Here is an 18,603-nt window from a genome sequence, read left to right as displayed (position 1 = left end):
GTCTGGGAAGAAGCCAAGGGGAATAGGAGTTAGCAGAGAGTGGAAAGAGAAAGGCATCTTGCAGAGGAAACAATATGCTAAGCAGGGAAAGGAGCCTGGAGCTTTGGGGAACCACAGGGAGTCCCGTGTGGCTGGAGTTTGGAGGGTAGTGGGTGACAACAGGGCCTCATGAGACACACACAGACACACGTTTGTGACAAAGCCGTGTTCCTGAGATGTCAGATACGGAAGAGCAGGGCCCCAGTGCAGCGCCCCCAGGTCTGTCTGACTCCAAAGCCCCTGCCGGGACCCCCTGCCCATGCAGGACACTTCCGCCACAGGACGTGTGACGGCTTCGACCAGCATACGCTAAATGCTGAACATTACTCATCTCAGTCAGCAGCCTTTTTTTTTTTTTCAGCTTCATGGAGGTATAATTGACAAACTTGTAAAATATTTAAAATAGAACTTGATGATTTGATATATGCATATGTTGTGAAAGGATCCCCTCCCCCCATTAAATTAACGAACACATCCATCACTTTACATATTTACCCTCTTTGGTTTTGTTTTTTTTTTTTTTTTGGTGAGAACATTTAAGAAATCAGGGTTTTATAACAGGCCTGGGCTCTTGGACTAACTCTTCAAAGAAGCAATATGTTAGTAAGATTTATTAAGGGCTAACAGAAAGAGAATAATTGCTTAATTATTATTTATATAATGTTTTCATACACAGTATATTATACTATACCATATACTTTTAAATAATAATGGCCTTATTTGCAACTTCAATATTCTTTCTAATAACTCTGCAAAATTGATGTTATCACCCTTTTACGAGAGAGAAACTGAGTCTCAGAGGAGTTAAGTATCTTGCTCAAGGTCATATATTCACACCCAGGTTTCTCTCAGCCCAGTGCCTCCCCACCATGCCTGGAGCCAGATGAGCTAGCTGGCCAAGGTGCCTACCTAGAGAACACAAAGGCATTGCTGAAATGATCAGAACTATGGCGCCTGTTACCTCAGTTTTGCCCATGAGACACCTTACATTACCGCACAATGTTAATTGTCTACTGAAATAGATCATATTTTCCAGTGGACATTTAAAAACATGCCTCCCAGGCGCCAGTCTATCCCTGATGGTATCTTTGCAACATAATTATAGGCAACAACACCAACCCCAAGATCCGCCAGAGCCAGCGACAGTCTCCTAAAATCTGCTCTCCTTCAGCTAAAATCCAGAAACCGACTAATGGATGGTATCGTGCTGCTTACCACACTATACCGCATTTTATTACATTATCTAGATAGAAAATCTTTTCATGTGGCTCCCAAGAAAACGACTGGCTTCGGGAAATTAAAAACAAGCAAACAAACACATTGAAAGAAAACAGAAATTGCAGAAAAGTGAGAACAATTTGGCCAGCCAGAAAAGATTGTTTTAACCATACTCTGAAAGACTTTATGGCAATATTCATGTTTAGTTAAGTGTGGGGGGACTAATACTGCCGAGCTGTTGGTGACTTTTTTTAAACAGTTAAAATAATTCCAAATAAGTTTAAATGTCATGTCATACTCAGTGCATGGCAAAAAAAATCCCTTATTTTGAACATTATAGAAATTATTTTCTCTTAACTCCTATCAAAGGAATGTTGAACAAGTAGATAGAGAACATGGCTTTAAGGATGCTCCAGACTGCGGTCGGCCCGGAACAACCACATGTTTTTGTCCTTGATTCTGCCACGGACTGTCACATGTGTGTTTCAAGTACATTACCCAAGTTGTTGACTACCTCACAAATTATTCAGAAATGAAGTGTTTGGTTTTTAGGAGTTAGAAACCTGTGGAAAGAAGTGAAATAAGTCAGTCAGAGAAAGACAAATATCATGTAATTTCACTCACATGTGGAATTTAAGAAACAAAACAGATGAATATAGGGGAAGGGAAGGGAAAATAAGATAAAAACAGAGAGGGAGGCAAACCATAAGAGACTCTTAACTGTGGGAACAAACTGAAAGTTGCTGGACGGGAGTCGGTGGGGGTATGGGGTGGCTGGGGGATGGACATTAAGGGGGGCACTTGATGTAAAGAGCACTGGGTGTTGGATGTAAGTGATGAATCACTAAATTCTACTCCTGAAACAATAACTACATTATATGTTAACTAACTTGAATTTAAATTTGAAAAAAGATATGTAAAATAAAAAAGAAATCTGTAGAAAGAAAAACTAAAGCTTCAAAAGAATAAATGCCTTGTCAAATATGAAATATTTACTAAGATCTCCTGATTGCCAGGCCAAAATCCGAACTGTCCTTCTGTCTAGGTTCAGGAAGGTTGGGGTGGAGGAATGTCCCCGAGGCCTGAGGTACTCTTGGGGGAACCACTCCCAAGCTTGGGGCGCAGCAGCTACTGATCCTTCTCCCCGCTAACTCCCATGCTGTGGAGGACAGAACAAGGCATCATGTGCCCGCCTGTGCTTCTACATTCCATATGTCTTTTTTTTTTTTAAGATTTTATTTATTTATTTGAGAGAGAGAGCACGAGCAGGGGGAGAGGGAGGAAGCAGACTCCACACTAAGCAAGGAGCCCGATGTGGGACTCGATCCCAGAACCCTGAGATCGTGATCTGAGCTGAAGGCAGACGCTTAATGACTGAGCCACCCAGGTGCCCCTACATTCGTATGTCTTGCTCTGCTTAGAATCTGGGTTATCTCCTTCCTGTATCAGGGTCAAAGATGGCAGTCAGTATCCTCTGCGATGCCCTAGGGCATCATTGGAATTCTCCTGCTCCCACCGGGCACGATCACCAGGCTGCTACTCCAAGCAAGGCAGATTCTTATTCTTTGACCTCAATAAGTAAAAATCCCCATGTCCACTTTCAGAATAAGGGAAACTTAGAAAACTCTTCCGGGAAGTCTCCCTAGTCTCCTCATGGAGCTTAATTGTTAAAATAACAATAATTAGGGTGTCCGGGTGGCTCAGTCATTAAGCTTCTGCCTTCAGCTCAGGTCATGATCCCAGGGTCCAATAATCGAGCCCTCTGTCGGGCTCCCTGTTCAGCGGGAAGTCAGCTTCTCCCTCTGCCCCTCCCCCTGCTCATGCGCGCACGCGTGCTCTCTCTCTCTCTTAAAAATAAATATTTAAAATAATAATAACAATTAAGCACAAGCTTTAGAGGTAGACAGACATAGATTTGAATCCCCCCTCTTTCAGCTGGTGGTCATAATTAGCCTCTTGTGATCCCCCAATTGTCCCATTTATAGAATAGGACAATAATGCCTTCTTTGTGGGGCCATTGGGCAACAGAAGATTCAATAAGCAGAAGCTTCTATTATTATCATATCATGTTGATTGAATTGGTGGTAGAGCAAAATGAGAAGAGAAATACTCAGAATACAGAGTTTGGGATGATAGGAAGGACCTAGTGAATCAAGAAGTTAACAGACCCAGATCTGTCCTGGATATTACTCATCAGTGACATGGGTGCAGCTGAAGTGGGAGAAAGCTGTGCAGTGAAGAGGACCCCCTGTCTTCACAGAAACGTCTCCACTGGGTGAACACACCCTGCCCTGAGCCCGGCTTCCTCCTCAGAGGCTCAGAAACTCACTCCCATCCAGAAATCATGTCAGGGAAGCTGACTTGGACACACAAACTCATTCAGGCCTGTGCCTAAGACCAAATGGGCCCAACAGACATGTCAGCCTACCCAGCACATTCGCTCCCTAGGGCAAGCTACGTGGGAAGGCTGGTGGTCAGAAGGCACCCAGGGAGTTTAGGATCCTAACAGAGAAGTTAGTTTTGTAACTTGAAGATATAATGGTGCCAGGTCTTGTTTCAGTTCCGTGGGTCTCCACAATAGGGATACCTGACAGCCAGCCAGATACTCCCTGAAGATTCTGGTGGCTACCAGACCGAGCCCGGAAGAGCTGTGGCCGGTATACTCTCAGGGTCTCCTCTCTCTGCCTCGGAGGTTGACCAACCTCCCTGCAGATCAACGCGTTCCTTCTTTAGATCTGTGTATGCCTCCATTCAGTCTCCTGCCTGAGGACTTCTCATTCATGTTCGAGTTAGAGTTTAACTCCGAGAGAGCTAGGGACACGATGGTATTTCCAAGTGTTGGTGGAGGGGCAAGGGATTATCGGTGGGCAACTAAGAATGGCCTAGAGGGACAATAATCCCTGCCTTCCTCCCCTCTTGCAGAGCTAAGAGGACATAGAAAATTAGAACAGAATCATCTGTGTTGGAAGGGAACACCTTCATTTTACAGAAGCAACTTCTCCCAGAGCCACACGGACAGTTGGGACCACACCCTCATTCCTTTAAACCAAAATTTCCCCTCTAGCTTCTGCCCTTTTTCTCTCTTCTTTCCCTGGTCCTTATTTGGGGTGGAAGGGAGGGGATCCTTCCAAGGAGGCAAATGTGACAACAAAAGTGTAAAAACTAGAGTTTGATGTTTTCCCTTGATACTCCCAGGTGCAAAGTTAACCCCAGACTCAGGGCACAAGCCCGTGGAGGAGTGAGCAGCCTACCAGTCTCTCTCTAGAGGGTTCCCTAGGGGACTCTGGTGTGAAGCCTTCCGCCTGAATGCTTAGCTGGGTCACAGGCATCTCACCAAGCTGCTTCCTGTGCCCAAAGCAATCACCAAAAAGTTATGATTATTCATTTTTTTTTAAGATGTATTTCTTTATTTGAGAGCGAGAGCAAGAGAGAGTGTGTGCGCGCATGCAGGGGGAGGGGCAGAGAAAGAATCCTCAAGCAGACAACCCGCTAAGCACAGAGCCCTACAAGGGGCTCAATCCCAGGACCCCCCGCTCCCCCCAGATCAGGACCTGAGCTGAAATCAAGAGCCTGCCAGCCACTTAACTGACTGAGCCATCCAGGTGCCCCCAAAGTTATGCTTATTTAAAGGAGCATGGAGTTTGGGGCTGACGGACAGCCAGAGCCCCACGGCCTCACCCTTCCCTGGGCCTGTCCCTCCCCTCCCCTCTCTCTGTGCGGCTGGGCCACTTGCTATGTCACTTCAGTCTGCATTTCATGTCACAAAGCATTCCTCCTCTCTATCCTGGCACAGTGGTGGAGGCTCTGGAGACCACATAAACCCTTTGGCTCTTCTTCTTCTTCCTTTTTTTTTTTTTTTAGATTTTATTTATTTATTTGTCAGAGAGAGAGAGAGAGCACAAGCAGGGGGAGCAGCAGAGGGAGAGGGAGAAGCAAGCTCCCCAAAGAGCAAGGACCCAGATGCAGGGCTCGATCCCAGGACCCTGGGATCATGACCTGAGCCGAAGGCAGACGCTTAACTGACTGAGGCACCCAGGCGCCCCAACCCTTTGCTCTTCTATTTGAAGTCAAGCTCCCTAGTGCTGGTGCTGGGTCACTCCTTCCCTAAGTACTTACTGATTCATACCGTAGGCATCACCAGCAAGCATCTGCCATTAGTGATGGAATATATCCTCTGGGTAGGGCTCTGGCCAAAAAATGTTCTTCCAGAATCTAACCTTGAAGAAACAGACAATCCAGACTGTGTGAGACTGTCTACAAGACAATGTCCTGGATTCTTTAAAAAGAAAATCAATGTTATGAAAAGCAAAAAAAGATTACAGATTGATGCCGTCCGACAGAACCGTCTGGGATGGTGGAAACCGTCACATCTGGGCTGTTCACTAGCCACATGTGGTACCCGAGAGCCCTGAAACGTGGCCAGGATGACTGATGAGCTGATTTTTAAATGTATTTAATTTTAATTAATTTCAGTGTAAATAACCACACGTGGTTGCTGGGTCCTATATTGCACAAAGCATAGTTCTACATTAAAAAAAGGTGGCTCAGTTAGTGAAGCGTCTGCCTTCGGCTCAAGTCATAATCCCAGGGTCCTGGGATCGAGCTCACATCAGGGGTCCCTGCTCAGGGGGGAGCCTGCTTCTCCCTCTGCCTGCCACCCCCCCTGCTTATGCGCTCTCTCTCTGACAAATAAATAAATAAAATCTTGAAAAAAAAAAGATGAAAGAAATAAAAGAATAAAAGAACCAAACACAATGCATGAACTTTGTATTCTAGATCAGAGGCAGGAAAAAATATTTCAATGGCTATAGAAATATATAAAGGGGGGCGCCTGGGTGACTCAGTCATTAAGCGTCTGCCTTCAGCTCAGGTCTTGATCCCGGGGTCCTGGGATCGAGCCCCACGTCGGGCTCTCTGCTCCACAGGAAGCCTGCTTCTCCCTCTCCCACTCCCCCTGCTTGTGTTCCCTCTCTCGCTGTGTCTCTCTCTGTCAGATAAATAAATAAAATCTTTAAAAAAAAAAAAAAAGAAAGATGTAAAGGTACACTTTGTATGATATTCTTGAACTAAGATTAATTTTCTTAGGTGTGATCATGGTGTTTGGGTTTTGTAAGAAAAGGTCATTATTAGGAGCTGTGTGCTGAAGTATTTAGGGATGAAGTGTGTACTACTTACTTTCAAATGGTTCCATACACGAAGAGACAAAGCAGATGGGGCACGATGTTAGTCACTGAAATCCAGCTGAAGGACGTACTGCTATGCATTGTACTCCGCTTTTAACTTTTCTGTGGGTTTGAACATTTTCAAAATAAGAAGTGAGACGTAAAATGAAAAAGGAGGGAGGCAGACAGCAATAGGAAGTATGATAGTAACAAAGCAAGGCTTACCACTTTCCCCAGCTTCTAAACAACTGTGTTCCAAACATGTATATGCAAATCAGTTGCCTGGCACTCTGAATGGGCTTTCCCTCCCTCTTATTTATAACTAACTGCCTCTCTGGGAAACTGCAACTTACTGTCAAGAAATACACCCGGCCCCCAACAAAGCAACTGGCACTCCTTCCATAGAAATTCTGTGATTTGGAGGGACACCAGAAACTTGCTTATCTACCCTCTGAAATCTTTGCTCCTGGGCACCTGGGTGGCTCAGCAGTTAAGTGTCTTCCTTCAGCTCAGGTCATCATGATCCCAGGGTCCTGGGATGGAGATCGAGTCCCACGTCGGGCTCTCTGCTCAGCAAGGATCGTGTTTCTCCCTCGCCCTCTGCCTGCCGCTCTGCCTGCTTGTGATCTCTGTCTCTCTCTTTCTCTCTCTCTCTCTCTGTGTCAAATAAATAAATAAATAAACAAACAAACAAAATCTTTGCTCCTCACATTTCTGATTTGGGAAACTTCAGGAAGTTCCTCCCACAGACAACAGGGCCCAAAACCAAAATTTTCTATTTGAAGTCCTTGTTTACTAGGCAACATGCTGGTTGCTTATAAGTTCGATATTTATAAGTTGGTCACATAGGTGACTACAAGTCAAGCAGATTGTAAATGCTACAGGTTTTGAGGGCTGCAGTAATAAAGGAAATGTTCATGGAGAGTTGACACTTAAGTCAGGTCTTAACAGCATTTCTCAAAGTGGAATCTGGTCTAGGAATCACGTTAGTACTACACAAAAAGACAGATTCCCCTGGATCAGAATGTCCATATTTAACAAGTGCCCTAGGTGATTCTTGTGCACACAGAAGTTTGAGAACTTGAAGTGAGGAAAGAGAGGTATGTGAAGAGAAGCCTGAGGGTATTCTGATAGGTAAGGTACCCTGAGCAAAGGTGCAAAGTCAGAAATGAAATTGGGCTTTTAAAGAGCGGAAGGAACCTGACCTTTTTGAAGGGGGAAATTCACATTTGAGATCAGGTGAGATAAAGTTGGTTAGGGAGGGTGGGGCCGGTGCATAGAGGGTTTTGGATATCAGCTCAGGGAGGTTGCCGAGTGTTTGGATACTTGCTAGACAGTTGCAGGAACAATCATCCTGGTCAGTGTGTAGGATGAATTGAAGATAAAAGAAACTCAAATCAGGGAGACCAATAAACAGGTTATTGAAGATGATCCAGGTGTGAGATAATGAAAGCCTAAACCAGGAAAGGGACACTGAATATGAAGCAGAAAGTGTGGGTGAGAAATGTTTTTGAAAGAAGAATCAGAAGATGTGGTGACTGGCTTTTTTTAAAAGAGGGGGCTGTAAAATGATGTGTGTAAAAGGAAGTGTTCATAATGCTCGAGGCTTGCGATAGCAAAAAACAAAAATAAATCTAATAATGTAATTAAAAAATGGGCTAAGGATTTGAACAGACATTTCTCCAAAGAAGACATGCAGGCGGCCAACAGGTAGATAAAAGAATGTTCAATGTCACTCATCATCAGGGAAATACAAATCAAAACCACAATGTGATAGCATTTCACACCTGTCAAGATGGCCATTATAAAAAAAAAAAAAAAGGCAACTCTCAACAAGGATGTGGAGAAATTGGAACCCTTGCACACTGTTGGTGGGAATGCAAAATGGTGCAGCCACTCTGGAAAATGGTATGGAAGCTCCTCAAAAAATTAAAAATAGAACTATCATATGATCCAGCAATCCCACTTCTGGGTAATTATGCAAAAGAATTGAAATCAGGATCTCGAAGAGATATTAGCACTACCATGTTCATTACAACTCGATTCACAAATAACCAAGACATAGAAGCAAACTAAATGTCCATTGACAGACGAATAGATGAAGAAAAGGGGTATATGCCTACAGAGGAATATTATTCAGCCTTCTATAAAAATGGAAATTCTTCAGTAAGCAACCATATGAATGAACCTTAAGGACATTATGCTAAGTGAAATGACCAAATCACAGAAAGACAACTACTGCATGATTCCATTTATATGATATCTGAAGTAGACAAATTTAGGGGTGCCTGGGCGTCCAACTTGGTTTTGGCTCAGGTCATGATCTCAGGTGATGGGATGGAACCCCCAGTCAATCTCAGTCCGGAGAGCTCAGCAGGGAGTCTGCTTGAGATTCTCTCTCTACCTCTGCCCAACCCCCCACCCCCGCCGTGTGCATGCACACGAGTGCAAGCTCTCTCTCTCTCTAAATACATTTTTTAAAAAAACAATAAAAATATGGGGCACCTGGGTGGCTCAGTTGTTTAAGTGTCCGCCTTCGGCTCAGGTCATGATCTAAGGGTCCTGGGATCAAGTGCTATATCCAGCTCATAGGGCTCTGTGCTCAGCGGAGAGTCTGCTTCTGCCTCTCACTTTCCCTCTGTGCTCTCTCTCTCTCTCTCAAATAAATAAATAAAATCTTTTTTAAAAATAAAATAGACAAATTTATAGAATCAAAGAGTGGAATGGTGGTTGGCAAAAAATGGGGGAGCGAGGAATTGGGAGTTACTAATGAATGGGCCCAAGCAAGATGAGTACACTCTAGAGATCTGCTGTACGACACAGTACCTCTATTGCACTTAAACATTTGTATTTTTTGAATTGCATTAGGCATTTAAAAATTTGTTAGGAGAGTAGGTCTTACGTTAAATCTTCCTGCCACAGTAAAATAAATTTAAGTCATTTGCAAAACTGTAGTTTAATGATTATTTATGAGCAACACCCGCATCTGGGAAGATGGTAGCCAGCCCGACCTCCCATACCTGGGTAACAAACATTTTGGGCTAAATACCTTGAGAACCATGCTGACTGTCTTTCCTCGGAGGGTATAAGTTATAGCCTCTCTATCAAGAGACCTGGGCAGAGCTGTGTTTCCCATGGGCTTGCTGTTTTCTCTTCCCTCCCTGACAACAGCCCAGAAAACAGAGCTATTTTGCTTGCCATGAAACTCATGTCCCCTTAACTCTTTAACTAAGGTCAGAAAAGTTATAGGCTGAAAATTTTAAGTCATTTGCAAAGTGGTACTTTAATGATTATTTATGAGCAACCCCAGCAACAGATGGAGGAGGACTCCCAGTGTACTCCAGTTGATTTCCAGCTCAAATGATAGACTGCAAATAGTGGAAGTGAGAATGAGGAACTGTCTCTTGTTTTCTACCTGTACTACTGTGGCCAGTTACCAAATGATAATAACTGACATTTAATGGCAGGAGTTTTTCTAAGGGTCAGTCTCTTGATCGAGTGTCCCTGAACCTGACTGATAATGGGTCATATGGTAAATAAAAGGGCTAGCCTTCATATTCATAAGATCCTGGGTTTGTCTATCTAATTGAAGAAATAGCAAATGGAGTTTGCTAGGAGCATGAAGGATGAGGCTTGAGCTTCTATTAGTAGAATAATTTATGGAATCTATGGAATAATTTTTAATCTTAGTTCCATAAAACCTTTAAAGATAATGAGAAATCTATGTGGGGAAGGATTTAGGCAGGTGAAATCATGTGGAACAAAGAGCCTTCAAAGGATCTTTTTATTCCAGAATTACTTTAAAATAAGATTCGAACCGTAGAAGGAGTTTGAAAGCCTTGGAACTCTGCGTAGATTTTTTAAAGGAGTTCACAAACTACATTTCCCAGGAGGCCTCGCGGGCAAGTTTCTGCACTCCACTAGGTCTCTTCGCCGCGAGGTAAGCTGGGAAATGTAGTGCTCCAAGCCGCCCCGCACGTGACGCGTGCGGAGGGACGGGGATAGGCGGTCCGGTGTCCCGGGAATCCACGTGTGAGCCGCCCTTTCCCCCGAATTTGGTTTGTGCCGGGCGGGGAGGACCCCATCATCTGACCCCGACTGTGAAATGAGCTGGCCCCGGGTTCAGTCGCCCGCCGGCACCGCTGCGGGGAAGTCCCGGTGGGCGAGGCCCCGCGGCGTCGCGTCCCGTTTCTCGGCAGCGCGGTGGGGCGGGGTGGGGCGGGGTGGGGGAGAAGGTGCGAACAGGCCGGGGGTCGGAGCTCGCGCCCTGTGCCCCACCCAGGCTGCGGCCGCGCGGGGAGGAAGCGCGTAAAGGTTGAGTGCAAAGTTTCCCTTTCTGCTTTCTCGTCAGAGCAGCCCCAACCGGCGGTGGGCTACAATGCCGAACTTCAGTTTGTAGGGGCTCCGGAGCCGAAGGGGTTAAAGCAAGCGACTCCCTCCCCCCATCCCGCCGCCTCCTTCACAAGTCCGGCCGGCCAGCCATGGGCGGCCGCGATCACCTGTTCAAAGTGCTGGTGGTGGGGGACGCCGCGGTGGGCAAGACGTCGCTCGTGCAGCGATACTCCCAGGACAGCTTCAGCAAACACTACAAGTCCACGGTGGGAGGTGAGACGTCGCCGCGAGGGCGGGGTGGACCCCCGCGGCTGGGGAGCCGGGGGTTCCGTGGCCTTGTTCCTCGGGTCAGGAAGTAGGTGTCTGGGATCTTGGAGGGAGGACTTGCCGGGTGTTTGATCTGCATGTTGCTTTTGGGTTTTCCCCAGTTAGGTTCACCCAGTCCGAGCTGACCGCCTGGAAGGAGATTGGGCGAAGGTGTGAAGAGGAGGAATGGGGAAGGGAGGTTGAGGAATACGCAATTGTTGCGTTTCTCGGGGGAATTGGGAACTCAGGTCTCCTCCTGCAGCCTTCCTAGCGGTCACCCGCAAATCTCTGCGATCAGCCGAGGCCGCTGGGACCCCTCGAGGAGGCCTGGTTAGGTGCCAGCTGGGGCTCTTGGCCTGCCTCTCACAGGTAGCTGATGAAGGAACAGAAAGGTGCTGTCTGGCCTTAAGGATCCTACCTTTGTTTTGGGGATGCCTGAGTGGGAGAGCCCCTGAGCCACACAATCTGATGCTCACCGAGGCTGATGAGCGGTGTGCATTTTTGTCCATGGATTGCTTAAATAAAGACAGCTAGAAATTATTCAAGGAATCTGACCTATCTTCCCACCCCTCTTTCTCTCAAGCTGGGGAGGGGAAAAAGGAAGGGAACACCAAGAAGTTCATTCATTTCTTTCTAGGGATGGCCTTGGGCTCAACCTTTTTCTTTTTCCCCAGAAGTAGAAATGTCTTTTTGTTAAGGTCTTTAGTTGGGAAGAGCTGGTGAAGGGGAAGAGTTAACAAACATTAAGAGAACTTTTTTTTAAGGAAAAAAAAAAACCTGCGCTAGGGGCGCCTGGGTGGCTCAGTCATTAAGTGTCTGCCTTCGGCTCTGGTTCTGATCCCGGGGTCCTGGAATCGAGCCCCACATCGGGCTCCCTGCTCAGCGGGAAGCCTGCTTCTCCCTCTCTCACTCCCCCTGCTTGTGTTCCCTCTCTCGCTGTGTCTCTCTCTGTCAGATAAATAAATAAAATCTTTAAAAAAACAAAAACCTGCACTAATGTAAATTTTGAAGATGGGTGCTGGTGATCCTTGTGGAATTTAAAAAAAATTAACAAGCGTTAACATTGCAATGAAAACATCCTCTTGAGAACATCCAGCAACATTTAGGGTTTGAAGTTTGAAAGACTATTTCTCCACCATTCTGCCCTCCACTCCTAAATAATATGAGAGCTCTTATTTCATAGGTTTGGTTAAAAGTGTTTCACTAATTAGTTTTTAGCAATTGCCCTAGTTTTCCTTCAGTAAAGAATAATGGCTCTGGCTAATTTTTTTTTTTTTTTCAGTGTTTATTCTAAATTTCCCCTAGCTTTCATTTCTGTCACAGATGTGGAAAATGTACTTCCAAATCTGGGAAGTTACTCTGTTTCTCCTTCTTAAAAGGTTTCCCCCCTGGCATACTCTTTCAGGCTTAGCTCCTGGAGTCTCACCTTCTACAGATTCGAACACAGCTCTCAAGCACCCTCCATACCGTGTCTTCTTCCTTGGAATCCTCTGGGACCTCTTCCCTTGACCCTATCTATTACCACCCAAAGTAATCCCTACAGCCTTGTGGAGGGTGTAGAATTCCCCCCAGTGTTTTTCTCATAATACAATTGGATTAGAAACCAACAGTGAAATTGAATGTGGAAGATGCAAAATCCACCACACTTACCTCATTTCCCCCTTTTGCCCTATCATCCCTTCCCCCTAGAAAACCCCCTGGAACCTTCCAGAAACTTTAACTTGAGATTAGGAGTTGTTTTCATAATTGCTCCCACCCACCTATCCCCAGCCTTAGGGACAAATAGTATCAAATACATTAGTTTGTCAAGAGAGTAAAAGCTGAAGACCCCTTCAGAGAGTGGTAATGAATTATCTGTGCCAGAGGCACCTGGAGGCACCTGGCTGCCCCAGTCAGTAGACCATGTGAATCTTGATCTTGGGGTCATGAGTTCAAGCCCCACGTTGGGGGTAGAGTTCACTTAAAAAATAACAATAATAATAATAATGATAAAATTAGAAATGTTTTAAAAAAGAAAGAATTGTCTGTTCCACATTTAAAGCGTGCGTGTGGGCTCATCTCAACCCATTGAGAGTTTAAAAATAAATAGATACATAGGATTGGAGTTGTGTGTCTCTAGGGTTATAACTGCATATTTGATCTGAGCTTATTCATGGATTTTTTTAAAGGTAAATTTTATTCAATTGTACATGTATTTTCAGTGGATTTTGCTCTGAAGGTTCTCCAGTGGTCTGACTCAGAGATGGTGCGGCTCCAGCTGTGGGATATTGCAGGTAGGCTGGGAAGATGGGATAAGAACCAGGGAAGAAATTTTGGTTTAATCAGCAAGCTCTCAGAAAAAGTGGGGTAGCAAAACCAGAAGTTTTGGGGGGTTTTTTAAGATTTTATTTATTTATTTATTTATTTGAGAGAGAGAGCAAGAGTGGGGAGAGGGGCGGAGGGGCAGAGAGAAGCAGGCTCCCCACTGAGCAAGGAGCCCGATGCGGGGCTCGATCCCAGGACCCTGGGATCATGACCTGAGCCGAAGGCAGACACTTAACCGACTGAGCCACCCAGGCGCACCAAAACCAGAAGGCTTTTTCCTGGAGCTGGAATGATGGAGTTGTTCAGAGGACACATAAGCTGAGTGGATGTAGAGAGTTTGTAGATATTTTCTGTAGATGTTTTGCCCTGGATAAATGTAGAGCCCTTTGTCCCTGGGTGGAATGGCTGGCAAGGTGATAGATTATCCAGACCGTGGGTGGGTGCTCTCACAGCAGAGGGAGGGTGCTTTTTCCAGCGTTTCAGGTGACCTTGGGGAGAAAGAAGATTCCCCAGAAAATAGAAACAATAATAGTAACAGGTGACTTTTACTACGTGCCAAGCACTTTCCTAAGCATTTGAGATTCAATGACTCGTTAATCCTCATCACAACCTTGTGAGAAAAGCTACTGCTTCTGTCCCCGCTCTACAGATGAGGAGTCTGAAGCACTGAAAGCTTCCGTTGCCCAAAGTCCTACAGATAGTACATGACAGAGCAGGGATTTAGACTTGGGCGGTCTGGGTACAGAATCTGGACTCAGCCACAGTGCATACTGCCCTCCCCCACGAGGAAGGTGGAAAGGGCAAGGTGTCGGAGGGGGTTATGATACTGGTTCTCAGATCACTTTCTCAAGGGCTCCCTGCTTTCTTCCCAGGGCAGGAGCGCTTCACCTCCATGACTCGACTGTACTATCGGGATGCGTCAGCCTGCGTTATTATGTTTGATGTTACCAACGCCACGACCTTCAGCAATAGCCAGAGGTGGAAGCAGGACTTGGACAGCAAGCTCACCCTGCCTAATGGAGAGCCTGTGCCCTGCCTGCTCTTGGCCAACAAAGTATGTGGTCAGTCTAGGAAAACGGCCCCTGGCCTCTCTCTGTGGTCAGAGAGTAAGCATGTCTAAAACGCTCTCTGATTCCGGGCATCCATTGCTCCCTTCTCAAATTGGCAAACGCATCTCTACCTTCTGTCAAGGGATGCTGGGGCTTTCTTTGGGAAGAATGTTGGCCAGATTTTAGATGCCGGTGTTCTTAGCCACTGGTGGAAAGGTTTTACATCCAGAAGTATCTGAGCAGTGTTCCTATTCTCCAGAAGTTTATGGTGTTGCCTTTCATGTACTCTCTTTGCCAGTGTGACCTGTCCCCTTGGGCAGTGAGCCGAGACCAGGTTGACCGGTTCAGTAAAGAGAATGGTTTCACGGGTTGGACAGAAACATCAGTCAAGGAGAACAAAAATATTAATGAGGCCATGAGGTGAGTAGCTCATGTTGTTCTGGGGTTGGGCACACAGATTCACCCACCTGCTGCCGCCACGCCCCTGGGACCTTCTTTTCCTGTTTCTGAGCAAACAAGAGCAGGCTGAGCCACTGGAATGCCAGCTTCTGAAGGTCAGGGATGCCATCCTTTCTCCTGAGATAATGGGGGGACGAAGGGGCATTTAAATTTCATGGCTTGACTGAATGCCATCTGGTGATAAGACAGACAGTGTCTGCCATGTCTCCCTTTCTTCCCTCCAGTTTATCAGTCTTTTGTTTGTTTGTTTTTTAGAGTCCTCATTGAAAAGATGATGAGCAATTCCAGAGAAGATATGTCTTTATCCACCCAAGGGGACTATATCAATCTACAGACCAAGCCCTCCTCCAGCTGGGCCTGCTGCTAATAGTGTCTGGCTTGTTTTCCCTCCTACGTTTAGGAGGTCTTTTCATCTCTTCCCTTCGGATGCCCACCCAGCAATCTTACTAATCTTATTAAGTACGTTTGGACTGTCTCTTGCCAGTTATCCGGGAAGGAGGACCATCGCCACTAAGGAAAGACGTGGGACTCATGTGCCTTTCTGCATCTCGCAAGTTCCTACTTGCTGCCGGCTCCCGTGGCTCAGTACCTTCTGTATAAGAAAAATCACCGTACCCCTCATTTTGTGACCCAGGATTTTGTGGGGAGCATTAGAAATCAGCACCTGTATTGTAAGGATCCTAATTGCCACCTGTTTTTGCGTTTCTTTTTCCATCTGAAAGATGTGGATATGTCAGTCTGATCTGACTTCAGATTTCGAGAAAATGAGAGCAAAGGGCATTTCCCAAATTCATCATAGGTTATTGCTTTCAGATTCTTTGTGTCTTGGACTTGGAATTTAAACCTCTGATTCTGAGATGGGCAAGGAGTGGGGCTGGATATCCATGGGTTCTGGGTCACAGGAGGTAACCCAAAAGTCACTGTATTTTTGAAGCTTCTAAAGTCATAACTGGCTTTCTCTTGTCATGGCTTCAGGAATAGTCAAGCTTTTAAACTACCTGTTGTGTGTGATGAGAGCGTTTCTTTCCCCAAAGAAACAATTGTCCCATTAGGGTTTTCTAGTATCTCCCTACTGGTGGGGTGGGAGCGGGGTTCACAAGGTTTCTGGGTTGATGTCTTGATGCCTAATGCTGCGGGGTGACATCACTTGGCTGTGGTGCCCTGAAATAGGTCTGTTCCTTACCGCCCTGGGAGTCTGAATGGAAGAGGGAGAGGTTAACAGAACAAAATGCTGTGGGGCCGCTTGCTTCTGAGCACTTTGGGTGCCTAGTGCTTACCAGCCATAGGAAACAAATTTTATGTACAGACCTTTGCCTGAGTGGGGAGAGTAGATAGAGAGAAAATCATTAAGTAATTTAAGTGCTAAATTGGGTAGGGTTTTTAGTATCAAATTACTTCTCGACAGCTTCATTTGTTGAATTCTCACAGGATGGTGATTTATAACCTACCCAAAGTTATGAATATTCTTCGTGAACTCAGAGACCTAGAGTTCTTTGAAAGACACTTATTTTAAATGTGTGTCCTAAATAAGTGGTTCCCGAATCAACTTATCAGAACCACTTGGGAAGTTTATTAAAAAAAATTTTTTTTAAGATTTTATTTATTTATTTGACAGAGGGAGACACAGCGAGAGCAGGAACACAAGCAGGGGGAGTGGGAGAGGGAGAAGCAGGCTTCCCCACGGAGCAGGGAGCCCGATGCGGGGCTCGATCCCAGGACTCTGGGATCATGACCTGAGCCGAAGGCAGATGCTTAACGACTGAGCCACCCAGGCGCCCCTATTAAAACTTTTTAAAATAAAATATGTACGTTTTAAGATTTCTGGGTCCCAAACTCAAGCCTCCTGAATCAAAATTTCCAGGGGTGTGTGTGGGAATATACAGTTGTTGTTTTTCAAAGCCACCCAGGTCATTTGACCCTGGTTTGGAAAACATTGCTGGAGAATTTGGTAAAGATGCAGAGACCCAGGCATTCCCTGAGTAAATGATCCGGGGTTTCCCTATGCTCTGTTTGCTCTCCAGGTGATTCTGCTATACCCCAGACTTTGGAAACTGCTCTCCTAAGCAAATGATCAGAGGCCAAATATCAGACAGAGAACAGGAGCCAGGCCTTCAGTGGTGGTTGGTTTGTCTGTTTTTAATGCCAGTGACTAACTTCTGCACAGTGTTTTAAGACCTTGAAGTTCTCTTCTGTATCACCCTTTTCAAATAGGTTTTTACGACAATGATTCTGAAGATAAGTGGAATAGCAAATTCCCTTCATGTGAAAAGAAAACTGATCTTTATTTACTGGCTTAAACCTCTGCAAAGTCACAAATAAAGGCAAAATAAGTCTTGTATTCATGGGAGTTATTGGCTTTTAATGTGAGTTTATTAAAATGCTATTTTATACTGATAATTTAAGAGTATTAGGGAAATGGAGACTTTATTATTTATCTAATTTTTTTTAAGATTTTATTTCTTTATTTGACAGAGAGCTCAAGCAGGGGGAGCGGCAGGCAGAGGGAGAGGGAGAAGCAGGCTCCCCGCTGAGCAGGGAGGCCAATGTACAACTCGATCCCAGGACCCTGGGATCATGACCTGAGCCAAAGGCAGACGCTTAACTGACTGAGCCACCCAGGCGCCCGTTTTTTAAATACCTTCTTTAAAAATGAAGGTAAATGTTATTCTATCTATTAATTTACTAGTATCAATTGCCTAATACTAATTCAGTACTTGATACGACATTCCAAATACTGCTTGGAAATGTGACCTTTGTGAAAAATTGAGTATGTTTTCTTTTCCTGTGTGTTGACTCAGGATTTACCTACCTTTTCAAGCATTGCTGGAGGCAGGCCCTTCTGGATTTTCTCTCGTAAGTGGTGAGCATTATAGGGCTGAAACTAATTAAAGAAGAAATTGAAATATAACTAATTCCTCTTTATGTCCCTATCCATAAAGAAAAGGGAAAACAATTGAAGATTTTAAAAAAAGAGGGAAATATTTACATGATTAGAAATACAATTATACAAAAAATAATTATATCCTGTCATTTGGATGCTACGTCTTGGTACAATAGTTTGGAACATGAATATTGTTGTAGCCCTTCCCTAGAGAAGGTTCCATATTTGAGACAAGATGCCCCTCCAGCCACTCAGCTGGTCTTTGGACAAAAAGAAAACATAAGCATTTCCTGCAGAGTGTTTTTAAGAGACCCAAGGAAGGCCTGAGAACAGAGCTGTGGGATTGTGACTGCCCTGGCTTTGGACTTTTTAAAAAAATTTTTTTTAAGATTTATTTGAGAGAGAGAGCATGAGAGGGGGTGGAGAGAATCCTCAAGCAGTCTCCCCGCCAGGTGTGGAGACTGATGCAGGGCTTGATCCCAGGACCCCGAGATGATGACCTGAGCTGAAATCAAGAGTCAGACGCTCAACCGACTGAGTCACCCAGGCGCCCCTGCCCTGGCTTTGGACTTTGAACAGAATAGCTGAGTGACCAAACAAGCGGAGAAAAAGAGACCACAGGTCAAGGAAGGCCCCTCCGCAGTAAGTGATGATTTGCACTTTTGTTACTACTAATGAGCCAGAATTACTCCCAAGATGATTTCCTGAATTCATTTGCCTTAGCTATTCTAAGGTATGTTTGGGTTCCTCATTATGTCCTATCATCTCCAGGGGTGCCTTGGTGGCTCAGTCAGTGAAGCGTCTGCCTTCAGCTCAGGTCATGATCCCAGGGTCCTGGGATCAAACCCCACAT

The 18,603-nt window shown here is 45.3% G+C and overlaps 1 protein-coding gene and 1 long non-coding RNA gene across 6 annotated transcripts; one reads left to right on the top strand and one right to left on the bottom strand.

Moving 5' to 3' along the window:
• Nucleotides 1-1,619: 1,619 nt before the first annotated feature.
• On the bottom strand, nucleotides 1,620-11,054 carry LOC144382620 (uncharacterized). Its single transcript, XR_013449938.1, has 3 exons — nucleotides 10,919-11,054; nucleotides 6,433-6,542; nucleotides 1,620-1,820 (listed from the first exon to the last, which is right to left on the bottom strand). It is a non-coding gene; the product is annotated as an uncharacterized LOC144382620 (long non-coding RNA).
• RAB29 (RAB29, member RAS oncogene family) lies at nucleotides 10,370-17,207 on the top strand. 5 transcript variants are annotated; one of them, XM_036077239.2, is made up of 6 exons: nucleotides 10,370-10,477; nucleotides 10,776-11,024; nucleotides 13,259-13,330; nucleotides 14,234-14,415; nucleotides 14,709-14,830; nucleotides 15,125-17,207. In XM_036077239.2, the coding sequence occupies exons 2-6, from the start codon at nucleotides 10,901-10,903 to the stop codon at nucleotides 15,234-15,236; spliced, it is 612 nt and encodes a 203-aa protein (XP_035933132.1). In that variant the 5' UTR covers nucleotides 10,370-10,477; nucleotides 10,776-10,900; the 3' UTR covers nucleotides 15,237-17,207. The 5 variants fall into 5 exon arrangements, with proteins under 5 accessions (XP_035933132.1, XP_035933131.1, XP_035933130.1 ...); XM_036077238.2 differs by having other exon boundaries at nucleotides 10,379-10,451; XM_036077237.2 differs by having other exon boundaries at nucleotides 10,435-10,577.
• Nucleotides 17,208-18,603: the final 1,396 nt, after the last annotated feature.

This window comes from Halichoerus grypus, chromosome 7 (assembly GCF_964656455.1).
Source record: "Halichoerus grypus chromosome 7, mHalGry1.hap1.1, whole genome shotgun sequence".
Lineage (NCBI taxonomy): Eukaryota > Metazoa > Chordata > Mammalia > Carnivora > Phocidae > Halichoerus > Halichoerus grypus.
Note: the sequence above shows the minus strand (reverse complement) of the source record. Positions and strands in the feature narration are given on the sequence as shown.

Bases quoted from the DNA above. Each gene is read 5' to 3' on its own strand.
- RAB29 (XM_036077235.2), top strand. From the start codon at position 10,525: ATGAGCTGGCCCCGGGTTCAGTCGCCCGCCGGCACCGCTGCGGGGAAG. The intron at 10,578-10,770 runs GTGGGCGAGGCC...CTTTCTCGTCAG, and splicing joins ACCGCTGCGGGGAAGTCCCG to AGCAGCCCCAACCGGCGGTG. The intron at 11,025-13,258 runs GTGAGACGTCGC...ATGTATTTTCAG, and splicing joins CTACAAGTCCACGGTGGGAG to TGGATTTTGCTCTGAAGGTT.